General features: G+C 43.1%; 1 protein-coding gene across 2 annotated transcripts in view; it reads left to right on the top strand.

Moving 5' to 3' along the window:
* TRA2B (transformer 2 beta homolog) overlaps nucleotides 1–8,374 on the top strand; it is a 28,084-nt gene extending 19,710 nt beyond the window's left edge. Inside the window, exons 5-9 of one of the 2 annotated variants that reach the window (XM_027875383.1) lie at nucleotides 1,902–2,017; nucleotides 3,826–3,909; nucleotides 5,648–5,707; nucleotides 6,625–6,698; nucleotides 7,368–8,374. In XM_027875383.1, the coding sequence (XP_027731184.1) occupies nucleotides 1,902–2,017; nucleotides 3,826–3,909; nucleotides 5,648–5,707; nucleotides 6,625–6,698; nucleotides 7,368–7,378 (345 nt within the window). In that variant the 3' untranslated portion in view covers nucleotides 7,379–8,374. Of the gene's footprint in view, nucleotides 1–1,901; nucleotides 2,018–3,825; nucleotides 3,910–5,647; nucleotides 5,708–6,624; nucleotides 6,707–7,367 lie in introns of those variants that run through there. The other variant, XM_027875384.1, reaches the window with a different exon arrangement.
* The last annotated feature ends 10,740 nt before the right edge of the window (nucleotides 8,375–19,114 follow it).

Genomic DNA, 19,114 nt, shown 5'->3' with positions numbered 1-19,114 from the left:
AAGGGGGAACGCACACCTAGAACTGGGGGCGATCTTTGGGTACTTCATAGAATCACAGCAGGATATTGGGGAAGGGGGGGATGTTAGCAACAATTGGGATTCCCTGAAGGCAGCAATAGTTTTCAAAAATGAAACTAAATGAAAATAAACCTCAGATTTGGTCAAAGGATGAGAAGGAAAGCACACATTTGAAAGCCATTAAAAATGAATCAAGAGTGGCCACCACCATTTTACAAATTGAAGTCCCAAAGTGGGCTCTGGAGCACATTTATTATAAGAACATATTTTTTTTTAAACTTAGGAAGTAGGCTTTTGCAGATTGCTTTCAAACCTAACCATCGGTTGTAGCATTTTCTGTAGGCAAACTCAGTTCAGTTTGGTAAAACAACCCCATTTGGTGTCTTCGTGGCAGCAATCTAACGCAACACACATCAGACGGTACTCAAAGCTAACCAAAGCATCAGGCTCTTAGAACTAAGTCTAGATTTCACAACTTGTGGGATGCCAGGTGAATTTTTTAAAACCATATTAGTAGCTTTATTAGCCTCATTTTGGTCATATATAAATATAAAGATGGCCAGGATTCTTGGGAAGATTTAGGAACCCCTTAAGGCAGGGGTGGGGAACCTACAGCTTCTAGGTCCTTGGGTGTGGCCTTTTGACTGGGTCCAAGTTTTACAGAACAAATTTTTTTAGTAAGGGGATTTGTTTTGTGACTTTTGGGGTCAGTCAAAAGGCTGCACTTGAGGAACTAGAGGTCCACATGCATCCTTGAGGCTGCAGGTTCCCCACCCCTGACTTAATGCCTCATGGTGACTCAAGTTTATTTTTCATTCAGTGGGCATAAGTCCTTCCATTCCCAGACCTGCCAGGGGTTTGACTGAGAAGGCTGTCAGGGCATGGGGTTTTTTCGTGTCCTTTCATGAAGAAGCAGATTAGGGTTATTGCTTATGGTTCCAGGAAATGAGATTTGGAAGATGGGATAGTCTTGAGCAGGAAGAGCACTTTCTACTATGGGTGTGGTTTGAGGTGGACCAAGGGTTGTGTTGTAATGAAAAGAACGTTTGGAAATGGGTTTCCTACGCCCTGGTGGGGAATGTACATGCACGTATGTATGTACAGAGTTGAGGTCATTTGGATTGTAGTGGAATATTTTTTAACCCGTGAGCAGGAGGCAGCCTCCTTGACTCTTCTGCTTGGCCCTGGGAGGGACTGTGGTCTATATGATACCTCCTCACTTGCCATCTAAATGCTAATGGTATCAATGCAGATACTGGGACCCATAAGGAAATTGTCACCCCCATACTTTGATGCATTATTTACCAGGTTCTTGTAATTTATCTGTTCCTTAATAAGTTGGTATGTATCATGCTGCCTCTCCAGGGTTGAGGTTTTAGCTTTCCCAGTTGCTAGTTGTATGACCTTGGACAAGACACTGAGCATTTTTGTAACCTCTCTAGTAATGTGTAAAAGTGAGCTGTGATCAGTATTACTAATTGTATTACTAACCATAATAGCCGGGTTCATAAGAATTATGTCAGAGGCAGTATTTGAACCAAGGTCTTTCTCATTCTCTGCTGGCCTTTGAACCACATCAGGCCACCTCAACAACCCCAAGCAATTCTGTCACATCTGCAGTTGTGTGATAGTTTTCCACGTTGGGAATTCCTCCATTAATGAAAACACAGGTCCAGATCTAAAAGAAAGAATGATAATCCTAATTACTCACACCTCACTAGTGTTTTGCCATTAAAAAACCATTCTCTACAGTGGTCCCGTTTGATGTTTATGAAGGCTGCCCTCAGAAGGAGCTTGGGCCAGGGTTCAGCTCAGTGTATCAAAGAACCTGGGTTCAGGTCCCCCTCCTCTAACGAATTACTTCCCTTGTTTGCGTTTTGAAGGCTAAAGAGCGTGCCAATGGAATGGAACTTGATGGGCGGAGGATCCGAGTGGATTTTTCTATAACTAAAAGACCCCACACCCCAACCCCTGGAATCTACATGGGAAGGCCTACTTAGTAAGTGATTCTTGGTGCACTATCCAGAAACTTGTGCTGGGGAATGAAGAATTCTGGTTTGCTCTCAGATATACCTCTGGGCTTAGGGTTCTAGATGCATGGATGCCTGCTGTCTGTACTCTTCTCCCCAGGGCCTGTCAGTGCACAAAGCAACATCTAAGGCCAGATTTAAGTCTTAAATTAAGCTTTCAGGTGGCAGCTCTTCTGTATCTCCTGCTACTGTCAGCCCGCGTGCCTCTGGCCACTTGATTATTGAGGTTCTTACAAATGAGGCTGTCCTTTAATGTACCAACTTAATCTCTCTTGGCATCCTTGATGGTCTCTGGTCTGTATTCAGATGGCTGAAGGATGTCCTCCAGAAAAATGACCTGTTAACTGCGTTCCTATTTTTAGTGAGAAGCAGCACAGCTTACTTGGGGTTATAGGCCTGTTGTAAACCCTTTAATGCTATGTAGATCGGTGGCCGTCGTTTTTACCTCTTGTGAAACCTTTTACAAGGATTCATATGTCCATTATTAAAATGAGTCAACTTAGCCACATGTATCTTCCCTACTAGGTGCCTTTTAACAAGCAATCGGGAGGGATAAGGAAGTGTGGGTACTAGAAGGCTGGACAGCATAGGAAATGCCATAGCCTGGCTTACTACATGGGTCCCATTGTAAAGACAGTACTCCTAAATGTAATGTCTTTCTCTGCCAAAAAATTTTAAATACGTAGTTACAAGCTGAAGAGGAATTGTTGCAAGTTGTAGTCTAGGTTATAATTAAATGATGTTCATACTGTGGGTTATAGATCATAGGCCATATTCGGGTTCTGTATTCAAGATAAATTTTGGTGATTTTTTTTTTCTATCATGACCTACATTCAGACTAAATAGAAGTTGGTTAATTAAGCACAGTCAATTTGAGGATATAAGAACCACTTGGAATGAAGTTCTAGGCAAGTTTATTAAAGGTTGGGAGGGTGGTGGTTGGCTTTTAGTGAGATGGACAGTACCTGAATGGATGAGGACTGGCAGGAAGATGTGGGCTTCAAGTGAGCCTGACTGACACGTGCTAGCTATTGGACATGTGTCAGGTAACTTCACTTCTTGTTGAAACGTGGATGTGGGTGGGTGGATGGGTTTGCACTGCAAGTGTTCTATGTGCAGCCACAGCCTCATTACTACTGCTACCTCCTTCATAAGGGGATGACATTCCTCAGTTTTCTGCTCTGTCAAAAAATGAAGTCAGGCATGATTTATTCTTAATGAAGCTGGGCTCAATCAATCAAGGGATTTAACAACATTTCCTTTCCTAAATACACAGTGAGCTGTCCCTTCTTTAATAGTTCTCAAGTTTTGCCAGGAATTGAAGTTAAACTGGGGGAAACCTGAGTTCAAATGAGGCCTCAGACCCTTAACTAGTTTGTGATCCTGGGCAAGTCACGTAACCCTATTTACCCGTTTCCTCATCTGTAAAATGAGCTGGAGAAGGAAATGACTAAACCACTTCATCTTTGCCAAGAAAACCCCAAAACAACTGAACAAGTGATAAACCCATAGTTTGAAAAGAACCCTTTCTCCCTTCCCTTTGAAAGTGAATCTTCCAGATTAGTTTGCTACAGTTTTTATAAAAGGTTTTGCTCTGATAAAATGTGTTTATCTTTGTTGCAGGCTCAGCCAGGTATGAAGCATAGAGGCCTTTTTTCATATATACATATATACATATATATATATATACACACACACATACATATATATGTGTGTGTATACATATATATATAAAAAACCACCTGGAGCTTAACTTTTGGTTTTGTGTTATGTGTAGTGGCAGTTCCCGCCGTCGTGATTACTATGATCGTGGCTACGATCGAGGCTATGATGATCGTGACTATTACAGCAGATCCTACAGGTAAGAAGTTCAGGTTGTTTGGGAGCTATTCCAAATCTATGTGGTAGCCAGGGAGGCTTACAACCTTTGCTTTATCTATAATGATTGTTGGGTAGACTTGCTTGTTCATTTAAAAATCATTCTAGCAAAGTTAATTTGGTGTAAACAGTTTTCATAGTATTTGAAATCTTAACTGTACTTTTCCCAGGTTCCAGGAACTTTCACAATTTTGTAGTCATTTAATTTGCTTACACTCAAGTTAAACTGTGCTGCCTTTATTAGATAAGTTCTGTTCTGTTTTAAGAAACCTAGGACCACAGATTTCATATAGATTGCAAGGTAGTATATCTATTGAGATTAAACTTGGCACAGGTATTCAGATTTCCTGTGATGTAGCCTTCGGACAACACATAGGAAGTGAAGGGCAGAGCACCCCATGAATAAGTAGGTACATTGTGGCACAAACTTTAAAATTTTTTAATAATCTGTTTTAAACACCACGTTAACTCTGCCAAGGAACATGTGAATTTAAAAACACCAGAAAATATAAATGGGCAGGTAGAACTGAGTCCTTAGAATGCACAATGGGACTGTTTAAGTCCATTAGTCAATAGAGTAGGGCAGAAGCCCTTAACTCGCCATGGACTATATTCTAGCCTTCCTGGTCTATTCATCTGAGAGTCCTCCCTCAGAAAGCCCTTGACAGAAAACAGCACCTACTACATGTGCTCGGTGGACAATCAAACCTCCCACTTTGAAAAAGAAACATTTTTTCATAATGAGCTTTTTAAATGAGGATCTTGGAAGAATTCAAATGGAAAGAATTCTTCCAAGACCAAGATTGAAATAAAGGGATTGGGGTTGGGGAGAGAAAGTGAAAGGGGGAACAGGGGGTTAACTGGTCCTGACTTCAGCCCTGAAGAGTCCAGGAGCCCCATGTTGTTCTGTAGTCGATGATATTAGGTAGCTGTGCGGCTGCATTTGTGCATGAGTGTGTACACACTACACACACACCCCTCTTTTATACACATTAAGTGTCGAGCTTTAGAAGCTGGCTGAATCTTGCAAACATTTCCATTCTAAAGGTTTCTCATATCATTGACAAATCTCAACTTCAGAGGCTTGGTTTGGGAGGGTGAGCGTTGGGCTGTATTGTTAGCAGTTTACGTATAAACACCTTAAGGCATTGTTGAATATCTGAGGAGTATTGTTAGCTTAATATGATTTCCTTTGAAATTGTAAGGGATTATACTGAGTTGTATACCACCAGGGGGCACTCTTTGTTTTCCAGCATTTGTAACTATTTTGAAGGAGGGATCAGCTTCTTTAATTTATGCTTTGCCATAAGTAGCATGGAAAAGATATGACTTAGGGGTGACATGATTGCTGTCTTCAAGTGTTTTTAAAGAGCTTGTCATGTGGAAAAGTTACTAGACGGTCCGTTGGCCCTGGTATAAGAGCAGTGGCTGGACTGGGCCAGGAGGCACGTTGAGGCATGATTTGAGGAATCCCTTGCAAACAATGAGGGCTGGCCCAGAGTGGAGGGGAGGGGGTGCCCGGGAGGTCAAGCCCAGGCTGATGTGGCTGGTGGCTGGTGGTGGTAGAGGAGGTGGCTTGTTTGGCTCCTGGTTGAACTCGGTGGCCGCTGAGATCCGGTGCTGTGATTGTGTGATTGTGTGTTTGTTGTTTAATGTCATCTAATACACTTATAACTCAATAAACCGAACTGCAAAAAAGTGTTTTGCTTGTGTCTTTACAGAGGAGGAGGTGGAGGAGGAGGAGGGTGGAGAGCTGCCCAAGACAGGGATCAGATTTACAGGTATGCTAGGCGAGGTCTTAGTGTTGGGAAAGGTCTCGTATTGCAGCAGGGCTCACGGGAGCCAAGCTTGGTCAGACCAAGGGGTTCTCCACGCAATGTTGATCTTGCCAAATTGTAAGCTAGAAAACACTTTGTAAGAATATGTATCGAGGCTGAATGAAAAGACGTGCCATATTAGGGTTATCGGACATCTATCAGCCTTTGCCAAGGAGTGAACTAGATGTTGAAAAAAGGTTTTAAAAATTTGGTGTGAAATCACAAGGTACTCACTGATTGGATAGATAAAAGTGGCACTCCAGAGCCTTGATCTCCATTTCCCCTCCCCATGCCCCGTGTGCATCTTTTGTACTTCCCTGTAGACTGGTAAACACCACCTTTGAAATTCAAGTTGGCTGTGATTCTTTTGAGTTATTTTAAATACCTAAGCACGCCCAACTCCCACATATACCTCTGATTAGATCAAAGGCTTGCTTTGGGAATGGTTTAAAAGATAGTGTCTCTCCATGCTGCCCTTGGCCCTTATTTTGTTTGGAGAATTGGACATGCTGCTGAGTCATTGAGGTGCAAGGGTGTCCGTCTGCTTGCGAGGGTCCAGCGGGCAGGTAGCTTCTTTGGGATCTAGACCACTTTTGATTCCAACTGGGACCATGTTTAGACAGGGGCATTATAAAAACTCAGCCCTTCGGGTAAGTCTGTTAATTCACCTTTGGAGTAGCGAATTTTGTATGTCCCCAAAGGGTGGGGGCCCCACTGCTCTGAACCTAAACTGAGCCCTGGGATTGAGAGCAATGCAAGCTTACTGGAAGCACTCCAGAGTTGGGTTGGTTCCATAAGCTGTCATTGCCCAAGGATACCCACAGGTTCATTTAGGTAACTGGTTTGTGTGGAGGATTAAATCGCTTTCCATTTGTTTCCAGGAGGCGATCGCCATCCCCGTATTACAGTCGTGGGGGTTACAGGTCACGGTCTCGATCGCGATCTTATTCACCTCGTAAGTAAAGAATGTTTGATTGACTTTTGAGTCACCAAGACTGGCGGGCCTGCCTCAATATCTCAGGATATTTGAGCATAGCAGTTTTCGCCCTGTAAACAATGTGATAACTTGTCTTTTTCCAAATCAAAAAGGGTTGCCTCTTGCTAGTTTTAATTTTTAAGTCTCCTAATCCAAGCCTTCGAAAGCCACTGTGCTATTTATCAACTATCATTTATTTCAGTATCCATTAAGTAACCGTTATATCCAAAATCCCATAGTTTTAGGGTATAATTGAATAGCATCTATTGTTTCTCAGCACAAGAGTTGTACACTACCTGCAATTTTTGCCTTAAAAGTAACGTGCTGGTTAGGGAGATGGCAGGGAATGCGCCAGGCCCCTCATGGGGCAGGTGAGAGTTACTGAGGCAATCGAAGGAAAACAATACAGCCATTGGCTGTAAAAGACAAAACATTGTCTTCCCAATCCTCAACCATCTCTGCAGAGCTCATATTATCTCAGATCTGGTGTATTTCGTCCGAAATCTGAGAAACATTAATTTGGCCAAGTTACACAGTGTCAGTCAGAACTTTTGGGGAAGGGCCTGGGTTCTGGGTTTAGATTTATTTAATGAGGTGTAAAGCATTATTAATATTTTTACTTCTCTTTCTTTGTGTGTGTTGGAGCAGGTCGCTATTAAAGCATGAAGATGGTGGATTTCTGAAATGGGATTTTGTTTTGTGGACAATATTTTTTTATTGTCTCATGTTTAAAAGTGAACAGTGCCTAGTGAATAGGTGACTTTTACACCTTTTATGAAGACTACTTTTGGTGGAGTTGAAATGCTGTTTTCATTCTGCATTTGTGTAGTTTGGTGCTTTGTTCAAAGTTAAGTGTTTTCAGAGAAGTATGTTTTGCATGTATTTTTTTACAGTCTAAATTTTGACTGCTGAGAAGTTTCTATTGTACAAAAACTTCATTTAAAAGGTTTTTCTACTGAATCCAGGGTAACCTGAAGATTTGACATTTATGTAAAATGCCTCCAAATGGTAAAAAACAATAAACAGTTTGATTTCGACTTTTCTTTTCACCACATCAATGCTTAGGAAAACTGAATTTCCAGATTAGTCTGTGGAAAACAAAGTCAGATGCCCTTTTCAACCTTGCCATTTAGAGAGCACCGTACTTAATATATCTACAACTGAGTGTTACGATTATAATACTGTGTAACTCTGTATTACTAGTATTAGAACTAAAGGTATTTCTATCCAGCAATTGCTTACTGCTTGTCTGAATGTTGTTTGTCAAGCCTTTATGTAATCTGTGCAAATAGCAAGTGAGGACAATAGTTCCAGTCTAATGGAGGCCTTGAAGAAGGCCAGCCTCCCTCACAGGGCTGTTCTGGAGGTGGGGATGTCAAGCTTTTAGCTACCAATGAGTAACGGGACCTTCCACCACAACTGTAATTTTAACTTTTTGGCTTTAGATCACCAATAAAAATGGGTGCTTCATAAAGGATGGGAGAAAGGAACGTGGCAGCAGTTTGATGAGTGAACTGAAGACTTTGCCTGTTAAATTTCAAAAACTACTTTGAGATCTTTTGCTTACCAAAGGAGGCCTGATTCACTCGACTGTTTTGAGAACTGTGTTTAAATAAACTGTTAATTAAAAAGAGAACAAGTTGGTGACACTTTCAGTTTGCCTAAAAAAATACACTTAAGTTTTCCATTACTGATTCTTTTAAAAGAAAAAAAAATTGTTTGCTCATTGCATTCTAGCATAGTTTGTTTGCTATTAGGGATTTCACAATTGGTCATTTAGGGGTCTGTCCCATGATAGCTCCCGGTACAACCGTATCTTATATTAGCAAGTTTAAAATATTTTTTGAAAGTTCGGAGACCCAGAGTTGAGTCTGTGATCTCATGAAAGATTCTTAAACTGTTCTATAGTCCAGGGTGGGTGGAGGGGAAGGATGGTGTGTTTTTACAAGAAATGGAGTTGAATGTAGTTGAAAAATACTGGATAATAACATAGCAATGCACATTTCTCAGAATATTATAGAAAGGATTCCTTAAGAATCCCCAATATCTTCATTGTAATGGAGCCTTTAAACTTCTCTTAAATGAGTTTCCAAGTTACTTTTTTTTTAAAATATCGCTTATTAGGGGGCAGCTAGGTGGTGCAGTGGATAGAGCACTAGCCCTGGAGTTGGGAGGACCTGAGTTCAAATCTGGCCTCAGACACTTGACACTAGCTGTGTGATCCTGGGCAAGTCACTTAACCCCAACTGCCTTGCCAAAAAAAAAATTTTTTATTTCATCTAGTAGCAGTAACTTGGCTTTCATATCATTGAAGTGTTCAAGGCAGATTGGAGACCAGATATTTGCCTGTCCTAGGCAGAAAGAATAAAACTTTTACCCTCTTCCTGTCCTCAAGTCTACCTTTGGTCTAATGTGCATCTTGACTGATAGAGAAATGTTAAATTGTTTGCTTCTAGGGGAGGCTCCAAGCTGCCCAGTAGGGAAAAGGAAGTTGTAGGGGTGAATTGGTAGGTTTGGGGCTTTGGGAAAGTTAAGAGGTTGAATTTGGGAGAATTTGAGAGGAGTAAACTGAAAGAAATTGAGCTGAAGAAAAGATTGGGTGTAAAGATGTGAAGAGACATTCTGGACGCCAATCAGTATTGTTTGTAAGTTGTATTTTCTCAAAATGAAAATAATTGGTCAATTTCTACCCATTTTAATTGGCAACAAATGCTTCTAAGTGAATGATTTTGTGGCAAATCATTATCCATGCCAGGAAAGACAGGCCAGCCTGGCCACAAAGTTTATATCCAGTCAAGGTTTATTAAAGAGTTTTTGTTTTTACAGCCTGAAGTGCCTTTTAGTAAGGCTAAAAACACAGTGGTGTTGAACATGTCCAGATACACAAAAATTCTGTTACGAAGCCTCCAAAGATGGCCTTTTTGAACCAGAAAGATGCCTTCTCCCAAGATGTTATGGACATAGTCACTTCCCAAAGGTTCTGGAAAAGGCAGAATCCCTCTGCATACCTCTGGTCCATTCCCATTGAGGTTGGGGGGGGGGGGGTGGCATTACCTGATTGGCACTGAGGATTCTGTCATAAACGCAAGTGATGAGGTCGGGTTCTCAAGCAAGAAGAGGGGTTGGTAACTGAGGAATTCTTTTGCACCCACCAGGGCATTGGGCATGAGCTTAGGAGCTCTTAGCCAAAAGATGTGAAGGTGGCGGAAGGCAACAGGCCCTTTTAAGGAAGTTGGGGAATGGGATGTACACATGAGATGACAAGTCCAAGTCAGAGTCCTGATGGGCGGATGAGTGGGTGAATGAGAATGACTTTCTAAAGGGGCTGCCACTCTAGACCATAGAGTGGCCACAAGGAAGGGAGAAGAGCCCTCCCAGGATTTCACAAAAGAGGAAAGAAGGCTTCCATCCAAAAACATTTTTTTTAACCAAAAAGGCAGCCGGGAGGTGGGGGATGGATGGAGTAAGAAAGCTGGGAGGGTAGGAGGAGGCAGGTTGAAATGCTCGATTGTGTTTGGAGGTCCAGGCTGGCAGACCCCGGCTCATGGGAGCTGTCCAAGTATTTGAAGGTTTGGCTTGAATAGGGAAGAGAGCTGTTCTGCTTGGCCCCAGGGGGCTGGGGGAGGAAGCTATCCAGAGCCCTGTTAGGCTTGACCTCAGTGGGCTGGGCTTCAAGAGGTGGAGGCTGAGTGAGGTCTTTCAGCAGAGGCTACTTGAGCACTTGGAATTTTTTATTGAGGAGTTGAACTCAACAGCACTTGAGTTTCCTTCTGACTGGCATTGAAAATGGGAGTTTCTAAAACGTTTCCAGCGAGAGCTGTGCCCCCTCGCGTGCACTGTCTCACCTGTTCTGCTTCAGCAGGGATGTCTGATCTCATCCTCTCGTTGGTGACTTTTTTTTCTTCCTCCTCCACAGGCCCCTCTGACAAGTCTGGTCAATCCTTTCTCAGAATATTTTGTTTCTTCATTCATAGTTGAAGGAAATGCTAAATTTCAGTAAGAGGTTCGTGAACGTCAAGATGTAATTTTTTCCTCTACGAGACTCCCAAGGTTAAAAATCCCTGCTCTAGTCCTCCTCAATCTCACATTCTCGTGGGGGTAGACAACAGTCCTCTGCCACATGCTGGATCCCCTAGGGAGTTCTCAACAAAATTTCACAACAGGTGCTCACCCACATTGGTCAAGGGAGAGCCCCTTATGCTGATAAAATCAGGTCTGGCTTTAAAAAAAGGAATGTAATTTGCCCCTTCGTGTCTTTATAGTATAGTTATGATCTGGGTATTGTGCTTAATTATTCAGTGAAACAAATATAAAGCACCCACGGAGGGTGTATGACGTGTGATAGATGTAAAGGGTGGGACACCAGATCTCCAACTCTCCATCTTTCTCCTTGATCTGGGATGAGCTAGCTGGAACTAGCATGCTCACCCTACCTGAACGTCAGAATGATACCCCAGAGGGACAATCTCATAGTTATAGCTGTATCTTACGGTCCTCAGGGTAACCCCAGTGCAGATCAAATACTCCTGAGCCCCCACTGGTGCACTTCCCATTTATACAAAATCACAGTAACAGTGACCTCTTATAAATGAAACATTTGCTAAATGATAAAGCAGCTAGAGCAGCTGGATGGTGAAGTGGATAAAGTGCCAGGCCTGGAATCAGGAGGACTGAGTTCAAATCCAGCCTCAGACACTCACTAGCTATGTGACCCTGGGCTAGTAGCTTAACCCTTTTTGCCTCAGTTCCTCTTCTGTAAAATGGACTGGATAAGGAAATGGCAAACTACTTACCAAGAAAATTCTCAAATGGGGTCATGGAGAGTCAGACATGACTGAAAAATGACTGAACAACAAGGCTAATCAAGACATCACAGTCCATCTAGAAACCCGGGATATGCTTTCCCGCCAATGCATACGGTATGTGGCTGTGGCGAGGAAGAGAGTGAGCACACACAGGAACCTACCAGTGAGACACATGAAGAAGAAAACCCAGGTGCCCTGGGCAGTTCCTGACTCTGGACTTTAGGCCTTGATCTCCTTAGGGAACAATTGGTACCCTATTTTACCTACTGGGCAAAACCACTTTTTTATGGCTCTCCTGCAGAGCAAAGACACTTCTCTGTCAATTTCAGACCACTGAAGCAGCTTCACACTGTCTTAGCACACAGCCAGCCTTGGTGGGGTGCTGAAAATCATCACGTTCTTTTTAGCAAAAATTATCAACATACTGGACAGCAATCAGATGCAAATCCTGTCTTGCCCACTGTTTTCCCCTCCCCTCTCTCAGTCTGTAGACAGTGCTCTGACAGTTCTCAAATACGAAGTGATTCTGCTTTCCTATCATCCTACCATCAGCAGCTACCCACTTGTCCACGTCTCCACTTGGACTGCCAGTCAACTTTGTCTCAGACCTTGTTAGCCACTGTCTTCTCTAAGAGGCTTCTCTTGTCTCATTCTGTATGTTCTGTCTCATCTCTTCCACCTTCACCTGGTCATCTCCTTGCTAGGCTTCTAATGCCTTAAGTCAGGGCGTCTTTATTCTTAGTGGTTCATCTCCTCCTTTTGATGTGAAGTTCAAAAAAAATCCACTTTTTTGTCAAATACGACCCCCACCAGTCCCTGTGTAATTGTCCCCTCTTCAGGTATTTGATCTATAACTTCTCAGTCATAACCTTCAAAACTCTGAAAACGGCCACATACAAATGAGCTCACAGACTGCAATAGTAATAGCTAGGTCATTTACGCAGAATTTTAAGATTTTACAAAGCACTTTACATATATGGCCTACGAGTGGCAGACAAATGGGTCTGGCCAGCAGTCGAAACATGGTCTAAACTGTTCCCTAAGGAGAGCAAGAGCATCCAGGCCTGAAGTCGGTCAATAAACATTTAATAGTATGTGCTAAACACGGTGGTCACAGAAAAAGGCTGCCCTCAGGGAGCTCCCCCTTAAGGAAGGAGACGCTGCAAATCCCATTGCACAAACACGGCTTGAACAGGACAAATGGGGAATGACCTCCGGCACCAGAATCCTATTGGACTCCGGTTGTCCATCCCATCCTACCCACTCGGCAATATCCATGAAGTTGTATTGACCTTTTTGGATCAGATCTGTTATCCGTGTTCTCCTCATTGGGACACAGACACTGAGGCCCTGACTGTCTGCCAGTGAATTACTGGGCACGTCCCTCACTCCTTCTTCTTCTCTACATCATAACAACTTAGCATGTGGCCCCTTCCTCCCCCTCCACTTTCAATTGTAATCCCTCATTTTTTCAGACCAGGAAACTTGTAGGCAAACATGTTCTTCCCCATCTTCCTGAGACTCTCTGGCCAAGAACTCATCATCATTCTGCTATTTTAAAGCATAGTCTAGAAAGCCAAATCATTCTCTTCAACACCTCAAGAGCTAGCCATCTGCTCCCATATCTTCCTCTGTTCCAAACTGCATTTGGATATGAGGTGAAATGCCCCTGGTGACTTCTGATCCTTTGGTTTCCTGCCCAGGGTGTCATGATCCCTAGAGATGCATTCCAGGCTTTTTTTCAGAATCATCAGAAGTGGGTGCTGGTTATCAGGTTTAACAAATCTTGACAGACTTTCCATTGTACCCTGGATGTGTGTACTGAAAGGTGACCCCCCCCCACTTCATTCCTCATCAAGGAAACATCCATCACCTCTTCCTCCCAGGGCCACTGGCAGGTTTTTTTCAAACCAGGCTGCTTCTGTGGGCTCTTTTTTTTTTTGTCTAGGACCTCAGAAGGTCCTTCTTGGTCTTTGGATGCAACCTTTTGACTGAGTCCAAGTTTTACAGAACAAATCCTTAGCTTAAGGGGATTTGTGCTGTGAAGTTTAGATTTGGTCAAAGTTCCACATGTGGCCTCAAGTCCGAAAGTTGCCCCACCGTGCTCCAAACCATCCCTGTTGCTTAAATCAGATGGGTCAGACCTTCTCCTCTTTCTCCTCTGGGACCCATTCTTTCATTCCCCATATTTACACCAGTTTTGATTCTTTGCTTCCTATTCAGAATATTTTTACTACCTGTCTTCCTACTTGAATCTTTTTCTTTATCTAAGGTCACACAGACAGTTAAAGGAGTGAGTCAGGATTCATGATTCCAAGGAGAGTGCTCCATCTGGGTGCCCCTTACCACTAAGATGTGATTCCATCAATAGGGAGTTCCCACTGTGGGAACTCCTTCCTCTTAAGCAGATTGTGACCCTTCTGTGCTTTAGAAGGAAATTCACCATCAGCAGCAGGGGCACGGTGGGAATCCAGGGTTTTCTTGGTAGCCACACAATGTGGAGAAAGAGAAAGATGCCCAGCTCGTTGGGTGAAGCCCATAGTGCTGGCCAGGGTAGACATCACCAAATGGGAAGCCGTTAATGGTTGTTGGTCCTTCGTTTGCCAAGAGGACCAATGACGTCACAGGGTCACGTCTTGACTGGCCCATGAATTAGATTTAAGTGAGGCAGTTCAAGTCATCGAAGTCTAATGGCAAAGTATGTCAGGATGCAGTGAATGACCTTGAGTGAATGAGTTCACTGTCTGACCAAGCTCTAAGCTGCCCCCAGAGCCTGCTTCAGCCGCCTTCAAGGCCATTGGAACAAACTGTTCTCATCTGCCCATTGCTCCGGGGAGGTCTTCACATGCTTGGTGTAGACACCCCACTAACTCACCCACAGGTTTGAGACCCCTCGGCTACCCTCAACCTGGTTTAGGCAATGTTCAGGGAGGACTAGCGCCTCTGCTGGGAGGGCTGCCCATTCATCCACCTTTGGTGTCTACCTCTCCCCCAATTCTCACCCATGGTCCTAAGAAGGTGTAGCAGGTGCAGTCACCACTGATGATGCTACTATCCAGGATTCTCACTTACAATAGATCGCAGTCCAGACATTCTATAGTCCCCCCTCCTCTTTTTACAGATGGGAAACTGAGATCCAACCTGGAGAAGTAACTTCTCTAAGCCCTGGAGGCATCTAGGTGGCGATGTAGTGGATAGAGTGCCGGGCTTGGGAATCAGGAAGAGCTGAGTTTAAACCCAGCCTCAGGCACTAGCTCTGTGACCCTGGGCAAGTCACTAACTGCTTCAGTTTTCTCAACTATAAAATGGAGATAATAACAGCATCTGCCTCTTACGGTTGTTGAAAGGTTTAATGAGATAATAATTGTAAAGCACTTAGCACGGTGCCTGGCACATAGTTGACCCTTAATAAATGCTCATTTCCTTCCTTCTTCTAGTTTAAGGTCACAGCAAGTTTGTAGTGGACTGGCTTCCAGACATCTGGAGAGAGCTATGGTGTGCTTTTGGCTTGGTTTTGCTTTCTTATATTTGGAAAAATGAATTCATCTAAGCCCTTTCTCTGCAGTAGAGAGGGAGGGAATAAACATTTATACATCACCTGCTATGTACCAGGCTCTGTATTAAGCGCTTTACACTTATTATCTCATTTTATCCACACAACGATCCTGGGAGGGAGGTGTTATTATGATCCTCATTTTACAGATGAAGAAACTGAGGCAGACAGAGGTGAAGTGACTTGCCCAGGATCACAGAGCTAGTAAGTGCCCGAGGATTGATTTGAACTCACATCTTTCTGACTCTCGGCCCAATATTCTAGCCTTTGTACCAGTACCAGAATTACTGTGCAGAGACCGTTGGAATTTGAGTGGGAAGAATAAAATTCAAGTGTTGACTCTCCCACTAATTAGCTGTGTGACCTTAGGCATACATTTAGTATCTCTGGGCTTCAGTTTACTCATCTGTAAAATGGGCACAATAATACCAGTACTGCTTACTTCACAGGGTCATTGTAAGGTTCAAATGAGATACTATGTTAAGGGCCGGTGGCAGATAAATGCAAAACCTTACCATCCCATAGATTTTGATATGAAACATTCTTTCTTTTTAAGTGAAGGAAGAAAAAGGCCTTGCTGAACCCAGGTTCTCTTATTTACGAGGCAGGCATTTTAACCAGCTAAGCCACAAGGCCTTGTAGATGAGAACCTTAACTTATGATCTCCTGCATTTGGACTTTATAAAAGTGTCAAATAGTAAAAAAGCAAACCACCCAAGGCCTTGCTGGGATTTGAACCCAGGATCCCTATTTACTCAGCAGGTGCTTTAACCAGCTATGCCACAAACACATCTCTCTCTTTACCTTAAAAGACTGGAATTTATTTTAAAACACTCTCTTACTGGTTTTTCTCCTTAACCGAGGAGGGCTTTGTGAAGGACACAGCCATAGGAGAGGAAGAAGGGATTGTTCTTTCTTCTTCCCCAATTCCCATTGATCGATGCAGCCAGCGTTCTGAGGGTTCATTGGTTAGAGAATTCTTGGCACAGTTGAAGGAGTCAAGACACAAACTCCAGGGAGACGTGGAAATAGAGAGACAGTCATGGAGGGAGAAAGCAGGGCCACTGGAAGCAGAGAAGACAGGCAACAGTGGAGAGGAACAGAGCCCAGGAAGGCAGCACCCAGGCCCTCAAGCACCAGGGTTGTGAGTGGCCTTTGACACACATGTATCATTGCGCTCCAGATCTCAACCCATTCTTATCATGGATGTTATGTATTTTTGTGAGAGAGTACCCTCCCACCAGTTTTAGGGGAGAAACGTCTTGTAGTAACTTAAAAAAATAAACAGAACTATTCTATCATAGTAAATACCTTTTGCTAAGAGCTAATTGTGTCTCCTGACTGATGGTTAGAGCACGCCAGTGAGGAATCATGAGCTTATTGTTGGATGAGTATAGCCTCACATGGTTAACCCTAGAACCCAAGCTAGTAAGTACCTACTGGGCACCCAACCTATAAATGGGAACACAAGTTGGGGGAGGGGCCAAAGGGGAGTGACACCTACAAGAAACAAACTTCCTGACATTCCTGGGAAGTGGTCTTCCCACTCCGTTCCCAGACTTCTGGACTGGGGACGCACCCGCCAACGTCGTCTCTTTATTAGGGACAGCTCTCATTGTTAAGAAACAATAAGCCAACTCAGCTGTTCTCAGCGATGCAAGGATCTAAGACATCTCCAAAAGTCTCATCATGGAAAATGCTATCCACATTCAGTGACAGAACTATGGAGTCTGAATGCAGATCCAAGCAGACTATTTGCTCTCTTTTTTTCCCTTCTGTTTTGTTTTGTTTCTCTTTCGGGTGGTTCCTCCTACTGGTTCTAATTCTTCCTTACAACATCACTAATGTGAAAATATGTTTAATAGGAATGTATATGGAGAGCCTATATCAGACTGCACGTCCTCTTGGGGAGGGAGGGGGAGAAAAATTTAAAACTCAAAAGCTTATAGAAGTGATTGTTGAAAACTAAAAATAAATTAATTAATAAAAAAAATAAAAGAAACAGTAAGCCACATCTATGGCTGTTGTTCTTAGGATGCCATTTTTCTAAGTACTTTTGCTGAGAGTTAAATGTCTACTGGCTAATCATTCATAGAAAACACACCCAAGGGGCTAGGGAGCTTTAAGTTTTGGAAGGGCATCCCCACACGCTACAACTTTGAATCTGAGTCCAGTGACCCCATGGGCACCCAGCCTGCTAACCTGTGGAAGTGCGGCTGGGGCAGGTGCCCAAAGGGAGGGCTACAGAGAACTGTCAGTTTATCAGTATTAAATGTCTTTGTTGCCACCAGTGTGTATACGTAGTCTGGGGGTGGGCTGGGGTTATTATTAACAAGACAGTAGCAAAAAACGTTCTGTGTGTTTCCATGTGCCCTTTTTTTTTGTTCTTTCTTTTTTTTCTTTTAATGAGATTTTGTTTTCCTCCTCCTCCTCCCTTTTCCTTCCTTCCTCCTCCTCCCATTCGTCTTTTTTCTCTCCGTCTTCCTTCTGTTTCATTTTCTTCTTCCTGCTTCTTTAGATTTAATCACTAAATATGAAATTGTCATCATCATTGTCATCATCATTAAGTAAGGTCTTTGAGGGCTTCAGAGCTGTCTCACATTTCAGAGGCAGTGGGGTGTTTAATTAAGTAGCGCACTAGGCCTTAGGTCTGGAAGATCTCAGCTCAGCTCTGGCCTCAGATACTTGCTAGCTAGGTAGCCTGGGCAAGTCACTTAACCTTTCAGCCTCAATTTCCCCATCTGGAAAAGGGACAAAATAATAGCATCTACCTCCAAGGGTTGTTGTAGGAAGCAGATGAGATCTATGTAAAGCATTGTGTGTTGTTGAATCTTTTCAGTTGTGTCTGGCTCTCTGTGACTCCATTTGGGATTTTCTTGGCAAAGATACTAGAGTGGTTTGCTATTTCCTTCTCCAGCTCATTTTACTGATAAGGAAACTGAGGCAAACAGGGTTAGGTGACTTGCCCAGAGTCACATAGCTAATAAGTGTCTGAGGCCACATTTGAACTCGGGTCTTCCTGACTCCAGGCCTGGAGTTCTATCCACTGTGGTGCCACCTAGCTGCCCAAAGCATTATATAAATTCCAACTATTATTTCATTTTTATCTTTGTATTCCCTGTGTCTAGTAGAGCGCCTGGCACAAATAGGCACTTAATAAATGTTTGTTGATTGACTAAGTGATCTAATCATTATCATCCCCATCATTATCATTATTCGTATTGTCACTTCTCTGTTTCTCCTGTTTCTTTCCTATTGTGGGCTGGGAGGGAGGGGAGGAGGAGGGCAAGTGTCAGAGGGAGGAATAACTCAGGCAGAAGAATCCCACCCAAGGACTCCTGCCTCCATCTTCTCCAAAGTCCTGCTTCCATAATTTTTTTTTTTTAGTCAATTGGGGTTAAATGACTTGCCCAGAGTCACACAGCTAGTGAGTGTTATGTGTCTGAGGCCTGATCTGAACTCAGGTCCTCCAGACTCCAGGGTGGGTGCTCTATCCACTGCGCCCTGATGACTTTTTTTTAAAAAGAATATTTACAGGGCAGGTAGGTGGTGTAGTGGATAGAACACCGGCCCTGGAGTCAGGAGGACCTGAGTTCAAGTTCAGCCTCAGACACGTAACACTTACTAGCTGTGTGACCTTGGGAAAATCACTTAACCCCATTGCCTAGCAAAAACAAAAAACAAACAAACAAACAAAAAAGAATATTTATGAGTCTCATGTAAAATTTATTGTCAGAAAACAACCTTTCTCAACCCATTTTCATGCCCTGCATCATTACCAGAAACGTCTCTGAAACACAATCATCCCCCAACTCCTTCCTTCCTGGTAGTAGATTTCTGGGCCCTTTGAAGTTTTTCAGACATTTTGGCTGTAACACAAGCTTCGGTTTTCTTTCGATTAATCTAATATATAGATAAAAATAACACCCAATATTAGCACTCTGTGTGTGCATGTATATATGTGAGTGTGTGAATATGCATGTGTGTATGAGTGTGTGCATGTATGAGTATGTGCACTGTGTGAGTGTATGCATGTG

Source organism: Vombatus ursinus, unplaced genomic scaffold, assembly GCF_900497805.2.
Source record: "Vombatus ursinus unplaced genomic scaffold, bare-nosed wombat genome assembly UNPS02014808.1, whole genome shotgun sequence".
In the NCBI taxonomy this organism is placed as follows: Eukaryota; Metazoa; Chordata; class Mammalia; order Diprotodontia; family Vombatidae; genus Vombatus; species Vombatus ursinus.
The sequence above is the reverse complement of the archived record's forward strand: the minus strand, read 5'-3'. Positions and strand labels throughout refer to the sequence as shown.